Genomic DNA, 27793 nt, shown 5'->3' with positions numbered 1-27793 from the left:
GGGCGGGGCCGCAGCCTGGGTCCAGCGCCGGATTAGGTGCTTGCTGCATTATTCGAGGTTCAGGCTTTGGCGATTGTAGACTCCTACTCCGGCAGCATGGCTGAGAAACGGCGCAACGAGGACGCTCAAGCTCGGCGGCTTCCCGACTCCTTCAAGGGTGAGTCCCACGCCCCCGGAGAGGCCCGAGAGTGACCCCCACCCCTTAACCTGCCTCTAGGGACCGAGCCCCTGCCTTCAGCTTGAGCCCGCGGGCCGACAACGGGACTCCAAGGCTGGTCTCCGCCGCTTTTGGATGAGCGAGCGCTTCTCAAAGCCCGGGTTTTCTCATACCTTGTTTTGCAGGGCGGGGGGTCACAATTTCGACGTGATGTGGGGGGAGGACAAAGGGCACATCTTGGCCCCGCACACGGTGGACGCGCAAGTGGCAGGGGGCGTTTCAATACACAGACCGTGCAGAAGCTCTTGTCGTTCCGCGGTCTTCCAGATGCCCGGCCAGAGGCCAGCGCTTCCTTATCTCGTGTCATCCACATGGTCGAGGAAACGCACAAGTAACTGGCAGCCAGAGACTGGTGGAGGGGGAACCCCCGCGTCTTCCCTCCTTACCCACTCCCCTTTCTGCCCCTCCCGACTCCTCGGAGGTCATCTTCTCCCTTCAGCCTTCATCCGCCCACAATGTGAGCCCCTCTGGACCTGGATCAAGAACTCCTGCTCCCTACGGCCACTGCCTTCTTAGAGAAACTGACCATTTTCATAGTAAGAAGCAACGCCCCAGCTCCCTACACTTAGTAGGCCTCATTTGCAGAAGAAAGGAGTCTCTGGCTTTCTTTCACCTCTTTCTATTCTACCCTCTGCCTCATTCGGCCTCACTCCACTTTATTCTTTGTGTTAGGAAACTCTCCTTCAGGACCTTCTCCACCCTACTAGGGCCTTCCCTGTGAGTGGCAATCTTTGTTCCCCTGTGAAGAATTCGTGCCCTTGAGAGAGCTACCACCTTGAGCCTTTATTGGCTAACTCCTTGGGGTGGAGGGATTGAGGTGATAGCCCTCCCAGGAGCATTGCTATTCTCTCAGGAGCTCTTAGGAATTCCAAAGGAATTCTTTCCGAAGATGGAATTTCAAACAGGAGACATAATGAAAGAAATCTTAGGGGGCTGGTTGGGCTTCTCCAGCACCCTACAAAGAACACTGTATTGGAGTCATGGGTTCTGCTTATTTTTGTAAAGCCAGCTTTGTCCACCCACTTAATTTGAGTCCCATTTCCCTGCCCAGGGATCCCTGGCTTTAATTCCTTCCCAGGAGTATGAAAAGAATTATAGAGGGCTATGGTGTAGATCAACCTGAGAAAGAATTAAAGAAATCTTCATCAGTTCCTTTCCCTACTATACACCTTGGAGAGATAGCTTCCTAAATTGGGAGTTACTGAGAGAGAGTAATGGCAAAAAATAAAAATAATTTTGAACACTAAATAGGACAGACTTGGTGCCACATATTTTATATACACTATTTTATTGAATGCTCACATTCAATGTAGTAGATACTGTTCGTGTCACCAAATTATACTCAAGGAAACTGATACACAAAGAGATTAAATTACTTAAAGTCATACTGATGAAGTTAAGGTTAGTGAAACCAAATTTTAAATCTTAATTTTAAATTCAGATTTAAACAGGAAAAAACAGGTCCAGGACCACCTCTTCCTTGTCTTTTCCTAGATAAGAAGGTGGATAATATCCTTTCTTCTATACCCTGATCTCCTAATTATCTAGGGAAAACAGTTTGGCGTTCCTTAGGAATAAACATGATCTTGTACTTAATGTTCATTTAGTTTTCTCGTGGTCATATACCAGTTTTTTACTTTTAAAAAACTGGTGAAAACAAATGCATCCTCTTAGAAAAGTATACATATAGAGGAAATTTTGCTTGATCACTTTTTCTTGTTTTTAAATGATAAACCTCAAAAACTTGACACTGATAGGAAAGCTATTACTAGAATGTAGTAAATAGAATTTCTTGACTGTTGGCCATGCGCTAAACATAGCCTAAGTGGTTAACAAACATTTATCTATTATAATTCTGCAATAGGTTAAAAAAAATGTCATTATTTGCCATTTTACAGTAAGGAAACTGACAGTGATAAAATCAAACAGCTCATGATTTGGAGCTGGGTTTCAAACCCAGTCTGTTGGTTTTCCAAACCATTTTCCCTATCTGGAGCTCTCTAACATGCATACCGAGGTGCAGGATCTTGTCTAACTTCAGAACTTCACTGAAAGTGAGAAAGTAAACAAAGAAAGCCCAGAGGAACCCAGCTTCAGTCCAGACCTCTTGGAGAAGGCAGCTCCACAGGATTCTTCTGAGCAGAGCAGTGGAGTTACAAAAGCCCAAACTCCACCTCCTTATCTCTTAGAATTAATCCTAGGCAGGTGAATACAACCAAACCCAGGTCAGGACTAGTTTTTCCTAAAACCTGTGCATTCACTTTGTAATGAAATAATGCAGGTGTATTGCAAAGAAATGTATTGTTATAATTAAGAGCATGTCAACAGGATAAATCCTTTGGGAGAATTTCTGAAAATAAGCAGAATCATGGGACTGATTTGTTTATTTCAGTTGTTATAGCTGATCAGATTGGGGAGAACTTCTTAACTTCAATAATTAATCTGACTTAAACCAGTAGTGGTCAGAAATTAACTCAAAGATCAAAGCCCAATACCACAAAAGCCATCATTTATGTGGGTTTTTTTAATGATTAAGTAGATTCTTGGTACCATGTAATAGTGTAAATTTTACACTATAAAATTCACCAACTGCCTAGTCAACTTCGAAGAAAAATAATTAAAAAGATGTCAATAAAGTGACATAGATGGAATACAAAAATCAGTTTTTAAAGGCCTGGATGACAATTTCTTAAAACTATTATAACCATAAAAAAGTGTACACTTCTTTGTGTCTGCCTAGAATCCTGTGCATACTTCTATCATGATATTTATTACATAATTTGATAATACTGTTATCAAATTATCAATTTGATTTATTCATTATCCCCTCATCTTTCAAAAGCCATGAGAGCTTTTGAAAATAGACTGCGTCCTTCTTTATTGTAACTACTTGGTATCAAGTACGTAATAGATGTGCAAAACATTTGTTGAAAGAAAAAGGAAGCAAAAGGAAACTAAATCACATTGCTAAATGTTTGTTAAATGTTGATAACTTGTTTTATTGTTTCTTCTACCCAAAACTGTTGGTTTCAGGGTGTGGTCATCACATTCCTTATTACATTTTGTTGCTATAGCTAGACTATTTGGGTTTGTATTAATAACAGGGAAGGAATTGTAATTATCAAGATAATATATCTAGTAAGGACCCTCATTTATGAAAACAAGGGAAAAAAGAAGTTAGAGATCCCAGCCAATAGAAAGTTTTTTCCTATAAACTGAAATAAGAAAGTATTAATTCTCTGTTGATGAACTTTTTCTTCTCATCTTTTTGTATCCTTGTGCCTGGGACTAGTAAAAAAAAGTAACTTGAATCCCTAGCATTTGCTTTCAGGTTTCAATAGATTGGCCTTGAAGATACAACCAGAAAATGCCTGTCTTAAAGAATTAGACAATTAAATGATACCAAACTAGTCCGCTGTTGTGAGCCCTTACGGGAAGGTAGGATAGTGTAGTGTGGGTGGAATTTGGAATGAAGAGATCTAGGCTGAGAACCCAGTACCACCTTTGCCTACTTCCTGGGTCACCCTGGCAAGTCTCAACCTCTAGAGAAGTCAGTTCCTGTATATTGGGCATAATCTTACTGCACTCTTTATCTCCCAGGATTTTAGGTATCAAGTAAGAAAGCATGTCCTTTTGAAATTTTAAAATGAAAATGATTAAGATATTATTTAGTGGAGAAAACAAAAAATAAAAAGCTTAACAATGACTTAGGCCTATAACTTAAAACAGTATATATTTAGAGTACTACTGAGAAAGCCTTGTCATTTTCCAGTAAATTCAAATTTAGGGAAAGATTTGAAAGATGTGTAGGACATATGGCCTAATGAAGTTCAGAACTCCAACTTACTACCCTGAGCATGGCCTTTTCTCCTCCAGAGAGAGAGTCCCCAAGCAGATTGTTAAGTCTTGATATTTTCTCCCTGGTGCATAGGTCCCAGAAGACAATTCACTTAATAAAAAGTTTTTTCCTGTAAACTGGATCAATAATGATCTTAAAGTTGTGGTAGTAATAATCTTTACTACTTACTGAACACCTCTAAGTGTCAAGCACTTTATATATTTCCTCATTTAATCTTCATAACACTGTGTGAAATAATTACTGCCATTTTCTCCCATTTTACTGCCGAAAAGATTTAGTGGCAGAATTGGAATCTGATACCAAAACCTTAAGATCTTACTGCTTAACCATTCAGCTTCAGGAAAGAATGGTAACCTTCTGATCTAGTTTCCTTAGGCTCCCATTTTCCATTTTTAAGTAAGAGTAAGGTTACCTTCCAAAGACTTTTATGAGAATAACTTAATTGTGGATGCTTTTAAGATCTCCAAATAAAGGAACTGGGAATGAAACAGCACTAGACAGTAGGAGAATTTGGTCCTGTTTTCATGTGTTTTGGGCCTCATCTGAATTTAATGAACTTAATACCCATTATGAAGTTGTTTTTCTCTCCAATTTTTCTGACCATTGATGCTTTGGTGTTTCCAGATGTAGGCTATTTGGCTCACCCTTCTCCCTGCCTGAGTTTTTTAACCTTGCAGTTAGTTTTTCTTATGTGATAGGTAGTCTCTTCTCTTCCTCAGAGAAACAGACTCAGTTCCCTCATTCAACAACTGTTTACTTAATAAATGTGTTTTGAGCACAGATTCTGCATTAGGTGTCTTCCATAAATAAGCTCATTTCCTCATCACACTCACCCTCTGAGGAGGCCCTCTTGCTAACCGTATCTTTCAATGAGTAGATTGGAGCACAGAAGGGTAAGGTACTTTCCCAAGATCACACAGCTGGTAAGTAGCAGAGCTGACCTAGCCATTATGCTACATGTTTTAACAGGACCAGAATTTCATGAAGAGGACAGTCATTGAATAAGATGATTGTAAGTGTGATAAACGTTGTTTAAGTAGAGTAGAATGATAACATAGCAGCTTAGAGAGATGTAGGCATCCAAATTTTACATTATTGGCATTCCTTCACCTATTTTTTCCCTCCTGTTTTATGATCTGAAACATTCAAATGAAAGAAAACTGCAGAAAATCTTCCAAATGTTTGGGAAATAGAATATTTATGCTTATTTAATTTCCTTATTTTTGAACTAAGAAAAGGGATTCCCTTTATTTCAACTTTTACTGAAAATCTTTTTTTTTTTTTAGTCAGCCCATTTCCTTTCCTTAATATTTCATAGTAAACACATTTTAAGCTTTATAATTCAAACCACATAGTTCATCGTCAATATCAGTTCTTCTGGACTAGTGTTGTCAATAGGTGGCTTATGATAGAGAGGAAGTGACAGTTTTCAGACAGCTCTTGATAACTTTTGGCTTGCAGTCACTCTGGGCCGGAGAACAATCTCTTCCCTGGAGATCTAAGAATAAGAGCTTTCTTATAACTATAACTGTGCCTAATGAAAATAACCATTTGAAAGACCAGTTATAGTGTACGCTTGTTTGCTTTGAAATCCTCTGCTTCCATGTAGCTGTGATCTCCAACTAAATACCATTTTCTCAACATATATTTATAGAGACCCCACCAGGTGCTAAACTGCCTCTCTCACTTTTATCTTTTCATCCGTCTCTTTGTAGGATGCAGCCTCCATTTTTGTTTTTCTCCTCTTCTCCTATTTCTCTTATTTTCCTTCTTTTCTGCTGTTTTCTTCCCTTCTTTGTCTTTCTCCTAAAATTCCATTTGAAAATGACCCTTTTGCTTATTTTTTGCCTTCGGGTTTTATTTGTCAGGTCTTAGACTTGCTTCAAAACAAGCAAGGACAAGAAACTGGAACTGGGAAACATCCCTATTTGAATAGCAGGAAGCAAGATCAAGGATACTGTTTCGCTTATGAACATCTTCCTTCACAAATCAATAACTCTATGACATAGAATAAGAACAGGGATCATAACAACCTGTCAACCAAACCTGGCTGACTGTTTCTGTATGACCCACAGGTGTGAATAGCTTTTACATTTTTAAATGACTTTAAGAAACAAAAACAGAAAGAATAATGCTGCATTGTATATGAAAGATTTCCATAAATTAAGTTTTATTGGAGCCCAGCCATGCTTGCTTACGTCTGTACCATCGGCAGCTGCTCACACGCTGCAGTGACAGACTTGATGGCCTGCGAAGCCTAAAATGTTTGCTCTCTGGCCCTTTACAGTAAACATTTGCCAAATCCTGCTGTAGAATCTCTGATGTGGAATAATAATGATCAAAAAGAATAGTTATATCCTGAATAGAAATAGTTTTAAGAAGAAAATTCAGAAACTGCCAAGACCTTTTGTTTTGACCTACTGTTACCCCTTAAAAAGTACTGTTAATACCAATAGCATGTGTTTTGAGATAAAATTCCCAACCGTCCTCTATCTTTCTCCACCCAGACCACATTGTTCCTGGCAGTTTACAACACAAAGTGGTTCACACACACTCTCTTGATGGAGAAGGAAAAATTGCCTTTAAATGTTGCAACTTAGGTTACTTCAGTAACTCTTGAGCCCATCCTGTTCTTTTTGTGCAATAATGAATATGATTCTTGAGTCCAATTTTTAGCCATGGTATAAGGCATGTTTCTGGCCTTTCTCAGCAGTGGAAATCCAGTGTGTTTTGAACTTCAGAGTAATTAAGTCTCAATGATTCATGTGATTTATTACTTCCCATGACTTCCAGGCATGAGAAGTACAGTAGATCTTAAAGGAAAATTACTCTTATGGGATGGCTGACAGCACACAAGGCTCTGAACATTGGCCTGTGTTATGATCTTGAAAAGAATGTGTCACTGCTTTTCCTGAAAAGCTGAGCCAACTGATTATTATACAACTTCTTTTTTTTCCTTCTGCATTATAGTTTGGTTTGATTTGGTTTCTTCTCAGATCTTTTGCATTATTGGATTAGGGCACCAGGAGGAACATTTTACATCTGCTTTACAGGTTTTTGTAAACATTAGAAATAGTGTACATGAAGAGCTAACACATATTAAATAGTCAAGAAACGGTTATTATACAGTGGCATATGCAACTCAGGGGGCTGAGGAAAGAGGATTACAAATTCGAGGAAAGCTTCAGCACTTAATGAGACTCTGTCTCAAAATTTAAAGATGGGCTAGGGATGTAGCTCTGTGTTAAAGTTCCCATGGGTTTAACCCCCAGTCCAAAAAAAAAGAAAAGTTAGTTATTATTGGTAGTAATAAAAGATACCAGAATTAGAGAAATTTAGTTATATAACTTCATCTTTTCAACAAAATTAATTTGCATGATACATAAATAAGAATTTCAGAAACTTTACTAAAACTATATTCAATGCAGCAGGGTTTCTAATTGACAAAGTTGGACACATCCTAAACATTCATACAACAATAGAGTATTTTAAATTTTTTTTATTATTTTCCTGGAGATAAACTTAATTTGAATGCTCAGTACAAAAATTTAAATATATAGACTGATATCCAGACCTTGGCTTTGATTGGCTAAAAATTTATTCTAATGCGGTTTTCAGAAAAGAGCTGGGCAGTAAAAGAAAGAAAGAATGCTCTAAACCTGGCAAAGTGGTATTTACAACCCAGTTTCATCAGATCTCTAATCTTTAGGAGTGTTCCACCTGCCTAGATATGGACAAGTATGTCAACCAAAATATCTCAAGGAATACGGATTGCCTGTTGTCATTTACCTGATAAAGCTGTTACCAAAGGTTAGCTTTTGAAGTAGTGAGTGGGAAGCTTGAAGGGCAGGAATTTCATGAAATGACTGAGTGTCTCTTCCTCTCTGGGTGGGTCAGGAAGAATGGCAGGTGACTGAAGTTCACTTACCAGTCTTGTGGAGTCTCAGCCTCACTTCTTGGGAATGTGGTTTATGCACCATTTTAAGCTGTAGCCAGCTTGGGAAGGATTGTGAGGGCTTCTAACAGGGTAGATTCTTTGTGGAGGCATCAGGAAAGTAAGAAAATGCCATCTCCCCAGCACGTGCACAGTCAGGATTTAGAGGAAGTTAAAATACATCTAGCCAAAAAGCTTGGTAAGAAGTATTTTATGCCCACTCTGCAGGACACTGTGCTAGACATTGGGAATATCAAAAGGGGCAAGCAGTGCTGGGTGTAGCTCAGTGGTAGAGCTCATGCTTAGTAAGTACAAGGCCCTGGGAAGAAGGAAGGAAGGAAGGAAGGAAGGAAGGAAGGAAGGAAGGAAGGAAGGAAGGAAGGAAGGAAGGAAGGAAGGAAGGAAGGAAGAAAGAAAGAAAGAAAGAAAGAAAGAAAGAAAGAAAGAAAGAAAGAAAGAAAGAAAGAAAGAAAGAAAGAAAGAAAGGAGGGAGGGAGGGAGGGAGGGAGGGAGGGAGGGAGGGAGGGAGGGAGGGAGGGAGGGAAGGAAGATAAAGAAAGAAAGAAAGAAAGAGGAATAAGAACCGTCTCTGCTCTCAGGGATTTTCAGTGTAGTATTTCCAGGACAAAGAGCTATGTACTTTGCCTGGAATATGGGGGATCTGAGGCAGTAGTTTGGAAAGCACCAGATGCTGTCAGCTAATTGTTTGTGGCCAACCTGTTCCTTGTTTGGAATCAGTTTCACTCAAAATCTAGACCAGAGCCTGGCACAGAGCTTTGAATCTGTCTTTTGCTATAAATAGACACAGCTGGAATTAAAAGGTCTTCCTCCATAAAAATATTAGATTTCATTCTCGAAACTCCTGCCATGCCTTCCCCGTTTGAACATTTTCTCAAGAAAGTGCTCCCAACTTGAAAACATCTTTAAGGAGGACTTTAAATTCAGTGGTGAAAGGTCAGAGAGTTAGAACAGGAGCTTTGGAGTCAATGGTTATATTTGAATCCCCAGTGCTCCATTAGGTGACCTTGGGAAAGTGAGGTTGCTTCCGTTACATCATTGGTTAAAATACGCAGCCTCAGAGGGCTATTGTGAGAGTTAAATGATACATGTCTCGGGTAACTTTACACAATGCCTAGGGTATAGAACACCCTTGCGATCCGCTTCTGTGTTATCAGTTGTGATCGTACCTGACAAGGCTTTCTCCACAAGAGCACCGAGACCCAGCTTTGAATATTTGCTCAGTGAATGTCTGTACCCCCAAAATTGTAGCTTAGTAACCTCCGGGATTAACTTAGGTCACTTTAAGCTAACTCTCAGGGGCTGGGGCTGTAACTCAGTGGTAGTGCGCTTACCCAGCATTGTGAGGCCTTGGGTTCAATCCTCAGCACTACATAAAAATAAATAAATAAGATAAAGGTCTAAAAAAATAAGAGAAAGCTAATTATCTGTACTCTCTGGGTTAGCTTTAAATAGCATTTGCATATTCATGGTAACATAAGATTTTATATAGATCTACCCAAAATGGTGATGTACTTACACTGAAACAGTGAGTGTGTGTGCGTGGTGGAAGGAGAAGGAGAAGAATCAAGGTCTTCTCCATAGTGGGAAATCAACAGATCATTCTTAAAACTGAAAAAGCCAGAAATATTAAAAAAAAATACATATATATATAAATATATATATATATACATGTATGTATGCATGTATATATATAAATATTATCTAGAAACATGAAGGTGAATACCAGAATAGTCAGCTGAAAGAGCAATTATTTTTAAGACAAAAGAAATGGGAAGAGGCAAACAGGGACTGCCCTTTTTTCATTAATCTTATAGAATGTTTGACTTTTTAAACTTTTGCAACTTTGATAAAGAATTAAAAACAGGAAAAGTATAAATGCAGAACTACAGAAGCTTAAAAAGGAGGTAAAATACCATAAAAAGTAGGTTACAGGTTTTATTCAATCTAAAATACTGTTGTGTGTACAAGGAAACGGTTTGGAAGAATGCACCAAAGCCCTCCTTATCTCTGGATTTTGAATATCTTTTCTCACTTTTATTTTTCTGAATTTTTTGCATATTACCCTTTGTAACCAGACAGAAACCCTCTTTCATACACAGGAAAGGGAAACAGTTTGAAATGTGGGCAGAAGGCTGTGTAGGAAGATGCTCATTACAGCATTATTTTCAATAGTAAGAAATCAGAAGCAACCTGTGTAAAGATCAGGATTCGGATAATAAGTGATGGTTCATAGAGTGAGTAAAATGTTTAGCAGGTGTAATTTTTAAAAAGAGGCTCTACACAATTTTAATCATACGTATGGTTTTCACCTTGAATCATGCTGTACCCTGGGCTAAATAAAGGTCCCCTTTCCTACCTTCCCCTTACTTTTCGTTGGTATTTTCCATACTGTTCCTTCCTTCAGGAAGCCCTCAGATGGACAATTCCCTTTGTCCCCACTGCCCCACTCCACTGTCACCTCAAAATATTCCAAACAGATCCTCTATATCCATGCTTACCACCTAGTATTATAATTATCTTTGTCTTTCTTCCCCACTGTACTTGAACTTTTTGGGGAGCTGGGATTGAGTTTTATTTATTGTTATTGCTTTAATACCAAGCACAGGACAAAGGAAGTAGGAGGTGCTTAATAAATGTCTGCTGGAGAAAGTAATGAGTAATGTGGGGAAGTACTCGTGTTAAGTAGACTAGGGAAAAAGTAATACCTGCTTTTCAGAGCTGAATGGGGATTAAGTGGGAACGTTCATGTGAAGCAGTCAGCAGAAGGCCAAGCACATAGTGTCCAGTAAACAGTAGGGACAAAGGTGGCGGTGATCATGCTAATAACAATGATAAGAGCTGCTTGGTTATTGTCTTCAACAGATAGCCCCAGTACAGGCCTTGGACCTTGTGGATGGATTTTGGTGGCTGCCTCATTCCTGTTCACACTTATAACTTTCCCAATATCAATATGGATGTGCATAAAGGTAAAAGGACATTTCACTCACATCAGGGAAGGGGTTAACTCCGACCTATGTAAGCCTGCTTTGTGTGTGCAAGAGATAGACCAGGCTGGCCTGTAATTCTTTTTCCTTCATCTCTCTTACGGAAAACTCATTCTTCTCACTAGTTATTAAAACTAGTTATCTTAAAACTGCTTTTCAACCATCATCCAGTGAGTCCCTCCACAGGAGTTAAAATAAGGATCAACGTTAAAAATTTTCTGGGCCAGGGCTGGGGATGTAACTCTGTGGTTGAGCACCTGCCTGGCATGCTTGAGGCCCTGGGTTCCATCTCCAGTGCCACTGGGGGGATAAAACAAAAATTCTGGGTCAGGAGTGTGAGGTGGCCTTTGAGAACAGGTTCTCCAGAGTGGGCATGGCGATGTTTGCCTGCTGTCTCTGCTGTTCACCGTGTGGGGCAAGTATTACCTTTTGCAATGGGAAACTGTTTCATACACAGGAAAGGAAAACATTTGGAAATGTTTGCCATGTTTCCTCACTTGTAAAATGGGAGAAATAACAGTACCAACTTTGCAGGACTGTCGTGGCTATTAAATGAACTAGTGTGCCAAAATGTACTTATTGCAGAGCCTGGCACATGGCAAAGTGCTCTCATGCTGGTTATTTTTCTACCAAGTTAGTAACTTGGATAAATGATTTTCACTTACATATTCCTAAAAAGATATGCTTCAAGCATTTTCAGATATATGTATTATTATAATTAAAGGTATCAGAGTGCTGGGCTCAGTGGCACACACCTATAATTCCAGCTACTTGGGAGACTGAGGCAAGAGGATTGCAAGTTCAAGGCTAGCCTCAGCAATTTAGGAAGATCCTGCCTTAAGAAAAAGAAATTAAAAAGCTACATTAATGTAGCTCAGCGGTAGAACACCCTGCATTCAATCCCTAGTACTGGAAAAAATTAATTAAAACAAAGGTATTGGAAGAAAAATAATAATAATTGAATAATAACATTAATGACTAAAGAGTAAAGTAATGAATTTCTTTGTTTAATATTTTTTAAATTGTCAATGGACCTTTATTTATTTATTTGTATGTGGTGCTGAGAATCAAACCCAGTGCCTCACACATGCTAGATAAGCTCTCTACCACTAAGCTGCAAAACCAGCCCTATTTCTATATTACTATTCTGTACTTTCCAAATTTATACAACAAGTGTCTATTGTTTTTTTTTATAATCAACCAAAAATAGTAAATGAATATGCTTGGAGAACATTGGACAACATTGAACATGTTATTCACAGACTATCTGAATATAGAGGAAGAAATAATGAAGCATCTAACCCATTTAGAACAAAAATATATTTAAGAAGCTATGCATGTAAATGTTTTTGCTCTTCATGTTAAATTATCATCTGTGTTTTTATTCCAGATTATAAAAGAGTATGAAAGAGCCATCATCTTCAGACTGGGTCGTATTTTACAAGGAGGAGCCAAAGGACCTGGTCAGTACTGGGATTCTGGTTCGTTGTTCTGGAGACTGAAGTTCTTTTTACTGATGTGATTTCTCAAGGAGCAGAAGTTACCTATCAATAACAGTGGTTCCAGCCAGTCTATTGTTCCCCTTCCCATTGGAGCTTATAAGATTATCTTGAACCAGAACAGATACAGCTATGGACATCTGAGCAGAGAATTCTACCAAGGAAAGACTTTTAGTTATTCATCTGGCAGACTTTGATAGTGCTCCTGTGTGTTCCAGACTCTGGGCATCCAAGGGAGGCTAGAACACGGTCCCTCCCCTCAAGGATCTTATCATCTAGTGATGGGACACCAAGAAGGAAACAGCTAGCTACTTTCCACATGATAAGTATTATGATCAAGTAACTACACAGAGCCCTGAGAAGACAGAAACCCAGAAAGGGACTGCCCCAAACTAGGAGTGGTTGAGACCACACTTTCTGTGGGTGACAACTTGGCTGAGTCTTGAGGCACGTGAAGGTGTTAAGTGTTCCCAGCAGAAATAGCAACAAGTATGTAGGAATGTAGGGAGAGGGCACTGTAGCTAAGTCCTGTCGGAGTGTAGGGGGTGAAGACAAGGGATCTGGCTGAACAGGTTAGCCTAGGCAGGTCATGCAGGACCCTTGGGGCAAGATTCGTATCCTAGGAAAGATCACTCTGCTTGCAACTTAGGAAACGGATCATAGGAGGGAGAGGTGGCCTGGGAAGCAATTGCACTGATCCCAGTGAAGGAAGAAGTGACAGCAGCCATGGCGTAGGGCCCTCATGAGGACAGTCAGGGTGGGGAGTAAGCAAGAAGAGTCAGGGATAACATCCAGGCTTCTGGCTCATGCGCTAAGATAGGCTGGAGGCTTCCACTGATGAGGTTGATTCCATCAGGATTGAGCGGAGGAGGGAGCTGCCGCGACATGCGGGTGTCTGATGCTGGGTGTATCTTTCTTGCAGGTCTGTTTTTCATTCTGCCCTGCACTGACAGCTTCATCAAAGTGGACATGAGAACCATTTCCTTTGATATTCCTCCTCAGGAGGTGAGGCTGTCTTCTGCGAGGCTAACGGAGGGATCGAATGGGAATGATTGGCATGTGCTTTCAGTCCTGTCTTCCCCTTTTCCAACTCCATGGCCTTGAGCAAGATCTTTAACTTTGTTGTCTCAGTTTCCCAATCTATAAAATGAAGATTGTAGTAGTAGGGTCCACTTTATAGGGTTATTGTGAAAGCAAATGAGACAGTATATGTGAAGTGCTTGGACAACATCCAAATAAATAGCGAACACTAGATGAATGCTTGCTATTATTACAAAACAGTGTAATGCTAATGGAAGCACAATGCTGAAGTCATCATCGTTTTATTACCATAATTCTCTATAGGTTTCAGGTAGAAAGTCTTATTTAGTTCAATATTCTTTTGCGTGTTTATGTATAGTACTAGAGATCAAACCCAGGATGTTATGTATGCTAGGCATAAGCTACAGCCCCAGCCCCAATATTCTCCTTTATTTTTAAAGATCTTGACTTTATTCTAGATAAATTGGTTAGAAGCCAAAGAATTAGAAACTACTCACTTGGCATTTTAGATATATTAGTAGTTACCTTGTGCTTTTTTTTTTTTTTTAACTACTTCTCAAATATTGTCATAGTTGATACGACAGAATCCCTAGAAAGTCTGTATAGTTGCAGTGAGACAAAGGAATCTCTCAGAACAGAGGGCAGAACGAGGACTGAACGCCAGCCTTCAGCTGCCATGTCCAGTGCTAAAAGCATTCTACGTTAGCTCCATCATGGCCCTGGAGAAGCGACGGCTGTCCCGGCACCCATGTCTTAGGAGGCTCAGTAGCCACTGCAAACCTGGTGGAGAAAGGGATGGAATGGTACTGCCTATGTTTCCTGGCCACAGGCCAGAGCCTCAGCAGGCTGGGCTGCTGATAGAGCCTGGCCACATTGCCTGCTCTTGTCACTAGAGGCAGAAACCCACTCAAGAACTCCCTTGCTAGCACTGATCCTTGTTGTCATGGAGGTAAGACTTTTTAATCCACACATACTTAGTGATGCCAGAAATCATTTTTGCTCACATCTTACAAGAACTCCACATTATTCTCTGCATTCGTTGCCATCTTTCAACACTCAGAAGGAACCCCTTCCAGCGTTGCTGGGAATTCTGGCATTTTCCTCTGTAAACAGTGCAGGCATCTGGCAGGGTTGCTGGGAGCTTCTGCCTTCCAGCTGCTTTCTCCTCCCTGCATGCTGCTGAGCCAGAGTGGATTGGAACTTGGCAAGCTGTCCTCCTGCTGATCCCCCGTGAACTTACTGTGAAGGAAGATAAACACTGCCTGCCATAAACAGTCAGTCGAGAAGCTGCTGCTTTGAGAGCAGCTGTGGCAGAGACACAGTGGCAGGAATCTGTTTAGGAGTGGCACTCATTTTCCCATCACATCATGGGAAATAATTTTGACACAAGATGGTAATATACTGAAATCCCGCATTTCTCTTCCAAGTTACAGGTATTTTTAGATTACAAAAAAAAGAAAGTGAAAAAGGATGACTGCTTTGATGCTTGACAGAGCCAAACAGCTACCTAGCAACATTATTGCAATCACCTTCTGTTTACATGGCTCTTTGTAGTTTCAAAAGGGCTTTGTTTACAAATGTCTTCTTATTTGATCTTAACAGAAATTCTAGTAGAATTGGGCCGTTTTTTTAGTCCCATCTCACAGGTGCATGGCTTAAAGTACTGCTGCAGGTCATCGGGGGCATAAGCAGAGCTTGAAGTCCAGTCCAAAGGCTCTGACTCCACGCCTGTGCTTTTCATCCGTTTGGTTCAAAACAAAGTTCTTCCTTGTGAAACATTTTTCTGTAGTATGCTATAAAGAAATACATATATTTTGTTGTTTTTGCAGTACTGGGCATTGAACCCAAGGGCACTCTAAACTTAGCTACACCCCCAAGCTCTGTTACTTTTTATTTTGAGAAAGGGTCTCACTAAGTTGCTAATGCTGGCCTTGAACTTGCCATCCTCCCGCCTCAGCCTCCCCAGTTGCAGGGATTACGGGGGTATATGCCTGACTGTGAATATATTTTTACCCTGACCTTGCCCTGTAAACCATTCCCCATGCACTTTTGTTCCAGTTATGCTGTGGTTCCTCAGACCTTGGCTTCCTCATGCCTCTGTGCCTTTTCCCACATGATTCTCTCTGCCTTGAACACTTGCCACTCCACCCTCAAAACATTTTTATTTCTCCCTTCAAGATTCAGTTGAGCCAGGCACAGTGGCACATGCCTATAATCCCAGCAGCTTGGGAGGCTGAGTAGGGAAGATCTTGAGTTCAAAGCCCGCCTCAGCAAAAGCGAGGCACTAAGCAACTCAGTGAGACCCTGTCTCTAAATAAAATACAAAATAGGGCCGGGATGAGCCCTGAGTTCAATCCCCAATACCCAGGAAAAAAAAAAAAGATTTAGTTGAGGTCTCATCCCTGCCATGGATAATTACCCATCCCTTGTCCCTTAAAGTTCCTTGATTCCCCAACAGCCTTGAAAGTAGGGGCCAAGTTTTTTCATACCTTTATGCCTGATCCAGTTCCTGCTATTGAGTCACATCTCAAAACATGTTGACTGATTGAGTCAATGGGCTTCAGAAATAAATGGAATTTATTTAAATTTCTGAAGATATAATTAACTTTCTGATACCTTATTAAAGAGAATCAGCCAGCATTCTAAAATGCTCTGTAGAACAACATTCCTTACAGTTTTATGAAATAAATTGTTGGTTGACAGATGTAGAATTGCTTCCTTCATCTTGCAGATCCTCACTAAGGATTCGGTGACCGTCAGCGTGGACGGGGTGGTCTATTACCGCGTTCAGAATGCAACCCTGGCTGTGGCAAATATCACCAATGCGGACTCAGCCACCCGTCTGTTGGCACAAACTACTCTCAGGAATGTTCTGGGCACCAAGAACCTTTCTCAGATCCTCTCTGACAGGGAAGAAATTGCACACAACATGCAGGTAAGGAACGCGCCCACTCAAGACTAGAAGCTGAAGCAAAGCAGCTGTTTTTACCTTCCTAGTGAGGTTTCCCAGGCTTGATGGAACGAGATGCTTTTCACACTGAGAGTTCATGGGTTTGTAATACCCAGATGCAAGTGTTGCTTTTGTGTATTTTTTTTCCAGAATCAGCATTAACCATTTTTTTTAAGCATAATAGTTCAGAGGTGGTTCTGCAAGGCAGTGCAGGTGTGGAAGCTTTGTTCTGTGTGAGTCCCATGAAGTCCCTTGTAACTGTTTTCCAATCTTGCTTGAGTAGTAGATGTTAGATAAAGAGCTAAAAGTCTGAATTCTTTGTCTTTGTGCAGACTTGGTTGTGGGTAAAAATGATCTTATTTGATCTTATTTGATATTCTCCACAACCTTATGAAATAGTATGGTTTCATTTCTCCCTTTCTAAAGGAGGAAAGTGAAACACAAAGAGGTGATGTGGCTTACACATGAGCTCAGGGTCAGCAGACTCTAGCCCCCAGCCTGGCCACCTGTTTCTGTAAGTAAAGTTTCATTGGAATTCAGCCACACACGTCCACTTGTGCATTCCCATGGCTGCCTTTGACCTGTAGCAGCAGGATTGAACAGTGTGACAAGACTGCCAATAAGCAGCTCTTTTGCAGCCCTTGTAGAAGGAGCATGCCAAGCCCTGCATTAGCTTGTTAGCAGCAAAGTCAGGATCTGTTCCCCAGCCACCCAGTTCCTTCCCAGCATATTCCTTCCACTGTAGGTTAACCCTTTCTTGGCCATTCTCCCCCAGCGCCTTGTCTGCTCCACATCCCAGCGGGTGCAGCCACTACAGCCGTCTGGGCTAAGCTGACCTCTCTTCACTTGCCTTCTGTCCTCCTGACAGTGTACTCTGGATGATGCCACTGACGACTGGGGAATAAAGGTGGAGCGTGTGGAAATTAAGGATGTGAAGCTGCCCGTGCAGCTCCAGAGAGCTATGGCTGCTGAGGCAGAAGCATCCCGGGAGGCCCGGGCCAAGGTAATGTTTTCTGGGCTGTTTTTCTTTTAGTCATTTATTTATTTATTTATTTTAGTTTGTTTTTCTTATTGAAACTTTTTTATTCTAAATACAGTAAAACATACTTGTTGAAAAACTTTGAAACAATTCTGCAGTGTTCAGTGAAGGCAGAAGCACCCCTTATCACCCCAAATTCTGTTCCCCAGAGGCCACACTCCTGACAGATCAGCGTACTTGGATTTTACTTGACTGGGTTGTTGCACTCTCCGCTTGTTTGTTTTATGAGAGCAGAGTCACCGTCACCCCTGGCCTTGGACCTTGTTCCTTTCATTTCTTGTCTGATGGGCATGTCAGCCCATGCGGGTGAGCTCATTCTTCCATGACGGTGAGCCCTGCCTCTATTCTCCCAGGCCACTGTCAAGGGCAGGGGGACAGTTGGAGAGCAGATGGGCATCACATCAGTTTGTTGTCATCCTTTCTTCACTTATTCCGTCTTCTCTTTCATTCTCTCTCTTTTCAGGATCTTCTTCCTTCTTATTTTTATCCCTTCCTCTTCTTTCCTTCCCTTTCTCTGACATTTACTTTTCCTCCTTTCTTTCTGTCCCCACCCTTGTCTTTTAAGACAATAACGTATAAAAATGCAGAAATATCTCACCAAACCCCAAAATAGGAAATAGAGTCAAGCCTCACCAGAATCAGATGCAGGAACCAGAGGCAGTCAACGTTAAAGGGAGCTGGTCATTCCCATTTCTGAGCCACATCCCTCTGTAGAGATCGTGTGGGGGAGGATATCTGACTCTCACGTTCACCGGCATTCACAGGTGACCAGTAGAGGAGTCCAACCAGTCCTGATTGCACGTGCACAGAAGAAAGATTCTCTTCAGTCCAACTTTGGCCAAAGGGCAAAGTCACATACTAAATGGCCCCACAACCCCACTCTGCCACAGAACTCTGTCCTTCTCTTAGGATGCCCTTTGGTCACTGTAATTTCTTAGCCAGCATGAAATAGAAGAGTACCCCATTGGACATGCTGCCTCAAGAATGTTCTGTTAACCAGAATTTTTAGGTTTTCCTCATATGATCATTGGTGCTCATAATGATAAACTCATGATATTTCAGAATCTTCGAGTGCCTTCTAGCCAAGTTTGATATCAGCATACGTCATGATCTCAGCTCCTTGGGAGTCTGAGGCAGGAGGATCACAAGTTTGAGGCGAGTCTTGGAAACTTAGTGAGACACCATCTCAAAAATAAAATGAAAACTTAAAAAGACTAGGGATGTAGCTTAGTGGTCGGTGCTTACTTAGCATGCACAAGGGCCCGGGTTCACTCTCCAGAAGCACACACACATACAAACCTGTCCCTTTTAAAAGACTAATTATATTTATGACAATATTATCAAATGTTCCCTATTAGTGTCTAATTATTTTGGAGAAAATCAGAAATTGCTTTTATTACAATCCATCATTAACCAAAAGCCCCATTTCTAACCCATATTAAATAATAGAATTTCCCTCATAGACTACATAGACTGTCGGTGCTTAAAGAATCCTCAGAAACTGTCTTTCAAAAGTGACTCCTACCTCACCCAGTTACGCACACACACCCCTTGTTCCCATGCCAGTGATTTAAGCACAGAGCTGTTTTCTACCCAGCTTGACCTCAGAATCCTTCTGTAACATTCCAAGTAACAATCCTCAGAAAAGTGAAGCGATTTTGCACAATTAATGGCAATAGGAAGTAGAATCTGCTCTACTCATCCTGCCTCATCTGGCACTTCCCAGGGTAGGCTGAGCCTTTGCCACAAGAATTCAGTTTGGGTAGAGCGTTCCTATCTTCCCTTTAAAACAATAAGACAAGTTAAAGGAAGCCATTTGGATTCTTAAAACCCCCTTGCCCTCAGTTGGCCCAGACTGTGTGGTGGTCTGGAAGCTGTCTGATTGAACCTTGGCAGTGACTCTCTATCATCAAGGTTAGTGTTCATACCGTGAGCCTACCCCTTCTGTAAAATGCAGTGACCCTACAAGAGCCTTAGGCATAAATTCAAGTTCTCATGGAAAATAAGGGGTCATCTATGATTTCTTCAACAAATAATTGCAGAGGAACAGAGAGATAGGTTAGTCAGAGAAAAATTCCTTAAGTTAATTAGCCATCAGAGAAATGCAGATTCAAATTATAGGCAGATGCCACCTTAGATAGCCACCAGAATGGCTTGGGATTAAAAAAAAAAAAAAAAAGGTAAGAAAAGAGTGGCAGAAGAGGAACTGGAATGCTCATTTGCTGCTTGGGAGAGTGTTTATTGGTACAGGCAGTGATGAAAAGGGTCTGGCAGCTTCTGCCCAAACCACACATTTGCATACCACCCTGTGAGCCCCATTCCTAAATGTGTATCTCACGGAAATACGTTCATCCTTTTCCAAAAAGGCTGGGAGATTCACAGCAGCACTGCCTAGTTGGTCCGAACTAGAAACTACCCAAATGTCCCTTGCTAGGTGAAGAGATGAATTGTGGGTGAGTCACATGAATGGACACTGAGTGGCAGAGGCTGAACGGAAAACTGAACTGCTCATGACATAATTTGAGTAGAAGCAGCCAGACTCAGGAGAGGACAGATTTTCCACACATTGTACTGCACGTTAGTCAAACCTCTTTTTAGAGTTTTTAGACCAGCTCCTAATGACTCAAAAGGTAGCATCTTTGGTGCCTGCATGCTCCCTTACTTCTTTTTATAGCTCTCAGAAAAATGCCTGCCATATGTTTTCCAGCTTGTATTTCTGAGGTTAGTGGTCTGTTGAAAAAATGGGGGCAAAACCACAGAAGAGCTTCTTTCTCGTCCCTTCCCCTCTGACCAGCCCACCTGGTCTCAGGAAGGGTACAGGCAGTGCCAGTCTCACACATGTGAAAAGGCTACGTTTTAAAATGACTGATCTGTGTGGCTGGCAGTATAGCTCAGTAGTGGAGTACTTGCCTGGCATGCACAAGGCCCTGGGTTCCATCCCCAGCTCCAGAGAAACAAACAAGTAAATAAACTGATGATCTGTGACTATGAAGTGCTGATTGACATGCAGTTACTGCACGTTTAGCAAAAGCCCCACACACCCACAAGGAGCTTGCATTGCTCTCTACGACATTCACTGCCCACAGTGTCCTCGGCCTGTATCTAGACAAAGCCTGTGGTGTTATGTTCACATCCTTGGCAGCTTGCTTAGAGCAGCTTTTCTGCAAACCAAATGTTTGCCCATCCTGGTGGTCTGGCTTCCCTGCCAAGAGATTGTGTATTGATGGGTGGTGGGAAATGAGATATCTTTGCACTTGGTCCGTGTCCAGAGGAAAAAGTGCCTAATTGGACATATGAGATGATATGGAAAAAAAAATCAAAGCTCGCTATTCCCGTGTTCCTGTGCGGGCCTCTCCAAGGCTTGCCTGGGAGTTCAGTTACACGGCTCTCTGTGAGCATGTCTGCACTCGCCCCATCTCATAAACCTAGCTGGGACACAATGGTTTGCCTTGATAAGGTTTTTATCCTGTAAATTGGGCTCTTTCTCTCACTAAGTACCGTATCCTGTATCCCCTCTCTGTTAATGGCACTTCTAGTGCAACCAAAACCTCAAAACTTGGGACTCAGCCCCCGTCTCCTCCCTCCCCATGCCCAGTCAGTCTTTAAATACTGTTGTTTCCCACCCTCCATCACCCCCCAGTCCATCTTCTCCTCAGTCCTACACCAGTGAATCCCACCGACCCCTCTAAAGCAGTTCCACCGACAGCTTCCAGTCTCTTTTCTAAATCAGCGTCCCTCCGAGTTTTCTGACCAGAACTGATGAGGTTACCATCTACAGAATGAAGGCCCAACACCCTGGCCTCCACTGCCCTCCGAGTTCTGGCCCTGTTCTCCTCATGGTGTTCAGCCTCTCACGGTTTTCTGGAACCTGTCAGCTTTTTACACCTCAGTACTGTTTTATCTGTTCTGCCTAAAATGTTCTTCCTCAACTTCATCCAAACAGAAAAGCTATCGTTCTTCATTACTCAGCTTCTAGAACCTCATCACCTTACCTCAAAATTGCCTTCCTCACAATCTGGCACTGTGCCCAGCACAGACTTCCGTCAACATTTATCACACTTGAAGGAAAAGGTCTGTCCCACCTCGGTCTCCCCTACCTGAGCAGGAACTGTAGGAGGTCAGTGATGCTGCCCCCCATCCCAAGCTCCTGCAGGGGCTCACTCACTAACACCTAGAAGGCCCCAAACTTTTCTGCATAAGCAAATGAAATCTCACTAGGCACAAGGGCATGGCTGCCAATTCTGATAGTCACAAAAATATTATGAAGCATGTATTTTGAGATCTCTCTGGGACAACATGGTGGAACTGCAATTTCCATCTTGACAATTACGGTATTTTTGCACCTTTTTTTCTTCTAGGACTCTGAGTTGAAATTGACTGCCTTGAGTTAGCTTCTACATCTTGTGTGCATGACATAGTTGGGTTCATTCTAGGCTTGCCCCTTGTCTTTCTTTTATAATGGTCTGCGGTCGTTCATGTAGCACTTTATATACCTTCTCTCTTCCTCACACTGGTCCTCTGTATTAGTCGTATCCTGTTTTAAGAATAAGAAGCTGAGATTCAAGATATAAAATAATCCCTAAGAACCTCCGACTTGTGTTAGCTTTGGAATTTGAGCTTCAGTCTTAACATGGAGCTCCCTCCAGAGTCCCTGCGCTCTCCACCACTCAGTGATCTGCAAACATTTTTGCCCATGTAAGCCAAGCTCTTAAAGAATTTGAAAAGCTGTATATCCCATTACACATTTTAAATTGGCATGTAAAAATTTCTATCTTGAGTGGAGGCAAGCATCTAATTTCTGGCATGTTGTAAATATTGACATTTTAAAGTGAAACTGTTAATATCATTCTTTTAAATGATATTTAAATGATATTTAATGGACTGTGAAATTTAAATAACATTAATGACTTAATCCCCCATTTAAAAATATGTCTGTATACTTTTTAACATCAGTAATATTAAATTATACCTTTTTCTTCTTGAACTTATATTTCCATTCCACCTCATCACACATTCTTTCCTTAATATATTTTACCATCCTATTGTAATACATTTAGTATATAATTTTTAAAAATTTCCTATGCTTATAAACAAGGTTCTACAAATGTTTCAGAGTTTCTCCTAAATAAGAAACATTTTTTTGTACTGGAAATGTTTCTCTTAAATGCAAAAATAAGGAATTAAATCAAAACTATGTGTATAGCTATTATTGCTATAATGAAACAATTCAGCATCAGTTTTATTCCTGTTTTTTTTTTTTCATTCTTTTAAGTACTAGGAAAACTTATGAGAAGTGAAGTTTTGTTTGAAGTAACCTCATGCACTTCGTAGTGCTTCCTTTGAATTGGTGTGGTTAATCCTTTGTCAGAATATGTCTTTACTTTTTAATGATCTATCAGTTTTCAGTTCAGTAAGATTCTCTTTTCTTTCTTTGAAATCAAAGCTTTGGAAAGCTGTCTCATTGCCAGGGGATTTGCATCCAGTCATCAGTTGTTTACTTTTTCAACCCCCACACAGTGCTATGGCTTGTCCCTCTAAAAGGTAATGACTTGCCAGGCACAGCCTCAAGCAAATCAGTTTGGAAACCAAATCTAGAAATTGAGTGTCTAGAAATCTAGGAGTTGATTTCCTTGAAACTATTCTGGCATACTCCTGGGCAGTTTGGGGTACCACCTAACGTACCCCGGTTTGAAGATGACTGCATGACCGCACATGGGGTTTTCCACGCTGACCTCTCCTTCCTTCTCCATAGGTTATTGCAGCTGAGGGAGAAATGAATGCATCCAGAGCTCTGAAGGAAGCTTCCATGGTTATCACTGAGTCTCCTGCGGCCCTTCAGCTCCGGTACCTTCAGACACTGACCACTATTGCTGCTGAGAAAAACTCAACAATTGTCTTCCCTCTGCCAATAGATATGTTGCAAGGCATCATGGGTGCAAAACGCTGAGCCATCTAGGTCGATGCAGAGATGAGCTCTGAACTTCCAAGGATGAAGTAGGGGACCAAATTAGCCTTCAGCTCACAAGGAGTAGGGCAGGGAGCCTTAATTATCCTCCCTCTTTCCTTTTCTGTATGTCGAGAATGGGGTTCTTAGAATGTATAGTGGTCATAAAAACAGATGAAAGAATTGATAGCGTGTAAATACTGAGAGAGATTGGTGATTTATACCATAATCTACTCTAAAATATTTAAGAGTTTGTATGTGTCAGTCAGTCTGTCGTAGGTTAAGTCCTTTTTTCCACTTCTGTTGAGTGGTTCTGCACCCTGTCTCAGCAGCCAGGCCAGAGGTGAGAACGTAGTTCAGAACTGCCACCTGCCACTCCTGGTGGACACGTGATTTGCAGAAAGTGATATCCTCATGCTACAACCAGCCCCTCTGGGCCATATGTGCCTTACCTCCAGGGAATCTTTTGAGGACATTTTCCGTAATATCTGTTTACTTTCTGAACCCAAACCATATTTCAAAGTGATGCTTTGAGTAGTAGGTATTTTCTTGCCTACAACTGTCAAAGCTTGAGGGAGGTGGTCAGGATTAAGGAAGACAATTACCCCAACCCATCAGGGACTTTTAAATTCACTATTGGGCAGCCCCTTTGAAAATAGTAGATACATTTTTATCTTCTTTGAGCCTCCTTCATAAGTAAATGATTCCTCTTTCAAACCAGCGAAATAGTGGTCATAAAAACAATGTGATCATAAAAACAAAAGTGCTTTTCCTCACTTTTGCCTATTTTCATATATCATGTTTTGAATAGTTTTGATTTTTAAATAAAAGTTTTCTCTAAGTTCTAGGAACAATTGTTATATACACATTTGAAACACTAAAGACTAAGAGACTTTTTAAAAAATATCTTCAGAAAACTATTATATTTTACTGTATGCATGCTGTTAACTGGGGTACACTGTGAAATATCCTAATTACCAATCCCATTCATTTTGCCCTGTAAGGAATTCACCATTTATCGTAATATCCAATGATCTGGGGGCAGACCCTGTTGAGCTTTGGATATCCAGATGTGAGACTTTCGTTTGCTGGTTGCTCTTTTCTTTACCACGTGTGTCAGTGCTGAAAGAGGAAGGGCTCAGCCCCTTTGGACCACAATGTCTTAAGTCTGTAACATCTGGAAGCTCTTCCATTTTGCAGATGCCTGTGAATTTGAGCAACCTGGCCTGAAAGCTGGCTGGTAACAGTTGCAACACTTCCTCTCTGAGGCTTTAAACTCACCTCCAGAAGTCTTAAAATAACAGCTTCCTTTCCCAGCTCCACTCTTCATTCCTGCCCCTAGCGAAAAGTACTCTGTCAATCCCTGCCTGATGTCACTTCCCCTACACCCCATTTCCAAGCTTATTTTAGAAAGCCTTGAACCCAGCTGTCCAGGTTCCTAGCTGAGTTTCTTAGAAGCCTAGGCAGCATTGCAGCTCAGGACTCCAGTTGCATTTGTATTTTGAACTTTAAGTGATGGCATTGTCAGTTTTGTGAAGGGGCTCACCCTTGGTCGCTGAGGACCAGGAAACCCCAGATCCCCATGAGAATCTCTTCTCAGATAAAGTAACGGTGCTCTTGGTTCCATGAGTTTCCCTTTCTGCAGATACCAAATGACCTTCGCTTTTCTGCCTTGTCACTTCCTAGCCCACTAGACTGCATGGTGCCGGTAGGGAGCATATTAATAGCTCTAGGATGATAGCGCCGGAGCAAGGGTTCTTTCCACGCCGCCTCCCTTCCCAGCAATGTACATAATAAAGTGTGTGCACTTGAACTCATTTTCTCTGGGTGAGAGTCTGTTTCTGTCCCTATGTAGCATATGTGGATTTCATTTTTCTGAAGTGTCACATCAGGTCCCCTGGGTGCTGACTGACTGCCTCGGCCCACACTCTCCCTAGTGAATTTGAGATCCACATAACCTTACAGAGCCTTCGCCAGCTTCATTTCCCCTTGCCTTCCTCCAGCTGGAATAGGAACCCGCTTCTTGCTGTCACTCAGATAATCACGCAAACCTACTTCTACTTAAAATAATGACAAAACCAATGGGTTTCACTTGCAACATCTGACCTTTGAAGGTGACCTACCATTTGTAGAACACCAAGCACCAATCACCCAGCCCTGTGCTCAATTATTTCTATATATATTCTATCATTTTGTTCTCAAAACAGTTTAATGAGATACTTTGTTATCCCCATTTTGTAGATGAGGACACTAAGGCTCAAAGGTAAAAACAGCCAAAGACACATGGGTGATAAGGAGCAGAACTGGCATTCAAACCAAGATCTGTTCAATGCCAAGGAGTCAGTGTCTTCACTGCTTGCCTCAACCATCTCTATTGTACACACTACCACCACTGGTTATTTTTTATGTAGATCACAAATGCTTCAAGACTGTCATGCCTTTTTTTTTTTTTTTTTTTTGGTGCTGGGGATCGAACCCAGGGCCTTGTGCTTGCAAGGCAAGCACTTTACCGACTGAGCCATCTCCCCAGCCCTGAAGACTGTCATGCCTAAGCAAGCCTTAAACTTTAGTTTCAGGTCATCTGGTCTAGCTAAGGTTCAGTACAAATGAGGGTAGTTGCTTGGGTGTTTGTAACCACAATGTGTTAACAAATCAGGGGCCTGAGTGGGAGGAAATCAGGGTTCCATGGACTTTGAGCTTGTGTGCAGCCCTTGGCAGTACATTATATCTTGTGATCCCCATGGCACCAGGTCCTCCCGAGGAAGGTCAGGTAGTAAAGAGTGAACTCCAAGACCTTCGTACTCATCAGTGGTTTCCAAACTTCCTCTTAGCAGCCAGCCCCTTTTTTCAAAGGAAATTACACACTGGCAAAAGATTTAAAGTGCCTTTTACCAGGTTAAATTCTTAAATTCACTTTTATATGTTGCTATAAAGTAAATTAGAGTTATGAAAGTTATAATCTCAAATCAACCTCTATACTCAACTCACTTTTCTGTTTTGCTTCGAAGTATCAGTGGTTCTTACTCCCACTTCAAAGACGAAATCTGAATCATATATTTGTAAAATCACAGAAGCCCCTCAGAATTCTCCAGATCCAGCTTGGAAAATCATGCTCTTGAGTTCTCCCACTGTACCATCCGGTACAGCTTGTAATGCGACCTGAGATGAGTCACATCCTCTCTTAAACCTCATTTTCCTCACCTGTAAAATGAGACTGTAGTCCACCCGTTTGGGTCTCAGGTCTTTTAAGAATGTTGGAAGTTGCAGACCTTTGTCTTTGGAAAGTGCACGCTAGGCATGCACACACAAATTTGCACACTTAAAGGGGAACACTGACTCCATTGCCAACTCATTTCCAGATTTTGGTACCACTGGACTAGATCATCTCTAAGGTCCTAAGTTCAAAGCTATGCAGTTAGCTGTATAGCTTTTACTCCATAGAAACTGAGAGCTAAAGGAACCATATGAATGGATTGCCAAGCTCTCAGAAACACACTCCACACATCCTTATTTCATTCAGGATCCCATTTGACTGCAGTGACCAGGCCATGGGAAATCCCTGGATTCACTGAGGTTATTTGTGAGCATCTCAGACAATGATGCTGATAACAGCAGGCCCACAGCAGATCCAGCCTCAGACCATGCTAAGATTTGCCTAAAGGCATCAGATTTGCTAATAGGACACAGCCCTTTTCCAACTACCCTATAGCCAGGAAGAGAGGACATTGACAAAAGAGGACATTGAAACAGCTGTTAAAACTGAAGTGTCAGGGGTGGGGGTTAGCTCAGTGTAGAATGCTTGCCCAGCATGCCTGAGGCCCTGAGTTCAACCCCCAGCATCTTTAAAAAAAAATTTTAAGAAAGCTCTAGACACTTAGTAACCATAGTGGATGGGAATTTCCCCTTAACATTTCTAGGGGGGGGAAAATTTCTAGTAATCTGAAAATTACTAGATGCCACAAGACTACAAGGAGTCACCATCAATAATATTCTCTCCCCCCACCCCCCGCAAGAGATTTTATTAAGCGGACAGGCAGAGCGTCTCCTTGCAGGAAGAGAGAGAGAGAGAGAGAGAGAGAGAGAGAGAGAGAGAGAGAGAGAGAGAGAGAGAGAGAGAGAGAGAGAGAGAGAGAGAGAGAGAGAGAGAGAGAGAGAGAGAGAGAGAGAGAGAGAGAGAGAGAGAGAGAGAGAGATAGAGAGAGAGAGAGAGAGAGAGAGAGAGAGAGAGAGAGAGAGAGAGAGAGAGAGAGAGAGAGAGAGAGAGAGAGAGAGAGAGAGAGAGAGAGCGCAATAGTGTGGAGGAGA

The 27793-nt window shown here is 41.5% G+C and overlaps 1 protein-coding gene and 1 long non-coding RNA gene across 2 annotated transcripts; one reads left to right on the top strand and one right to left on the bottom strand.

Annotated features, from left to right (window-relative positions):
- On the top strand, window positions 1-25305 carry STOM (stomatin). The gene is made up of 7 exons (XM_079112287.1): window positions 1-157; window positions 10894-10997; window positions 12406-12478; window positions 13437-13519; window positions 16287-16490; window positions 17374-17508; window positions 23297-25305. The coding sequence occupies exons 1-7, from the start codon at window positions 97-99 to the stop codon at window positions 23489-23491; spliced, it is 855 nt and encodes a 284-aa protein (XP_078968413.1). The 5' UTR covers window positions 1-96; the 3' UTR covers window positions 23492-25305.
- On the bottom strand, window positions 24694-27793 carry LOC306645027. Its single transcript, XR_013759511.1, has 2 exons — window positions 26037-27793; window positions 24694-25926 (listed from the first exon to the last, which is right to left on the bottom strand). It is a non-coding gene; the product is annotated as an uncharacterized lncRNA (long non-coding RNA).

The sequence above is a fragment of the Sciurus vulgaris genome, assembly GCF_902686455.1.
Source record: "Sciurus vulgaris genome assembly, chromosome: 15".
Taxonomy (NCBI): domain Eukaryota; kingdom Metazoa; phylum Chordata; class Mammalia; order Rodentia; family Sciuridae; genus Sciurus; species Sciurus vulgaris.
This window is presented reverse-complemented; position numbering and strand designations above follow the sequence as displayed.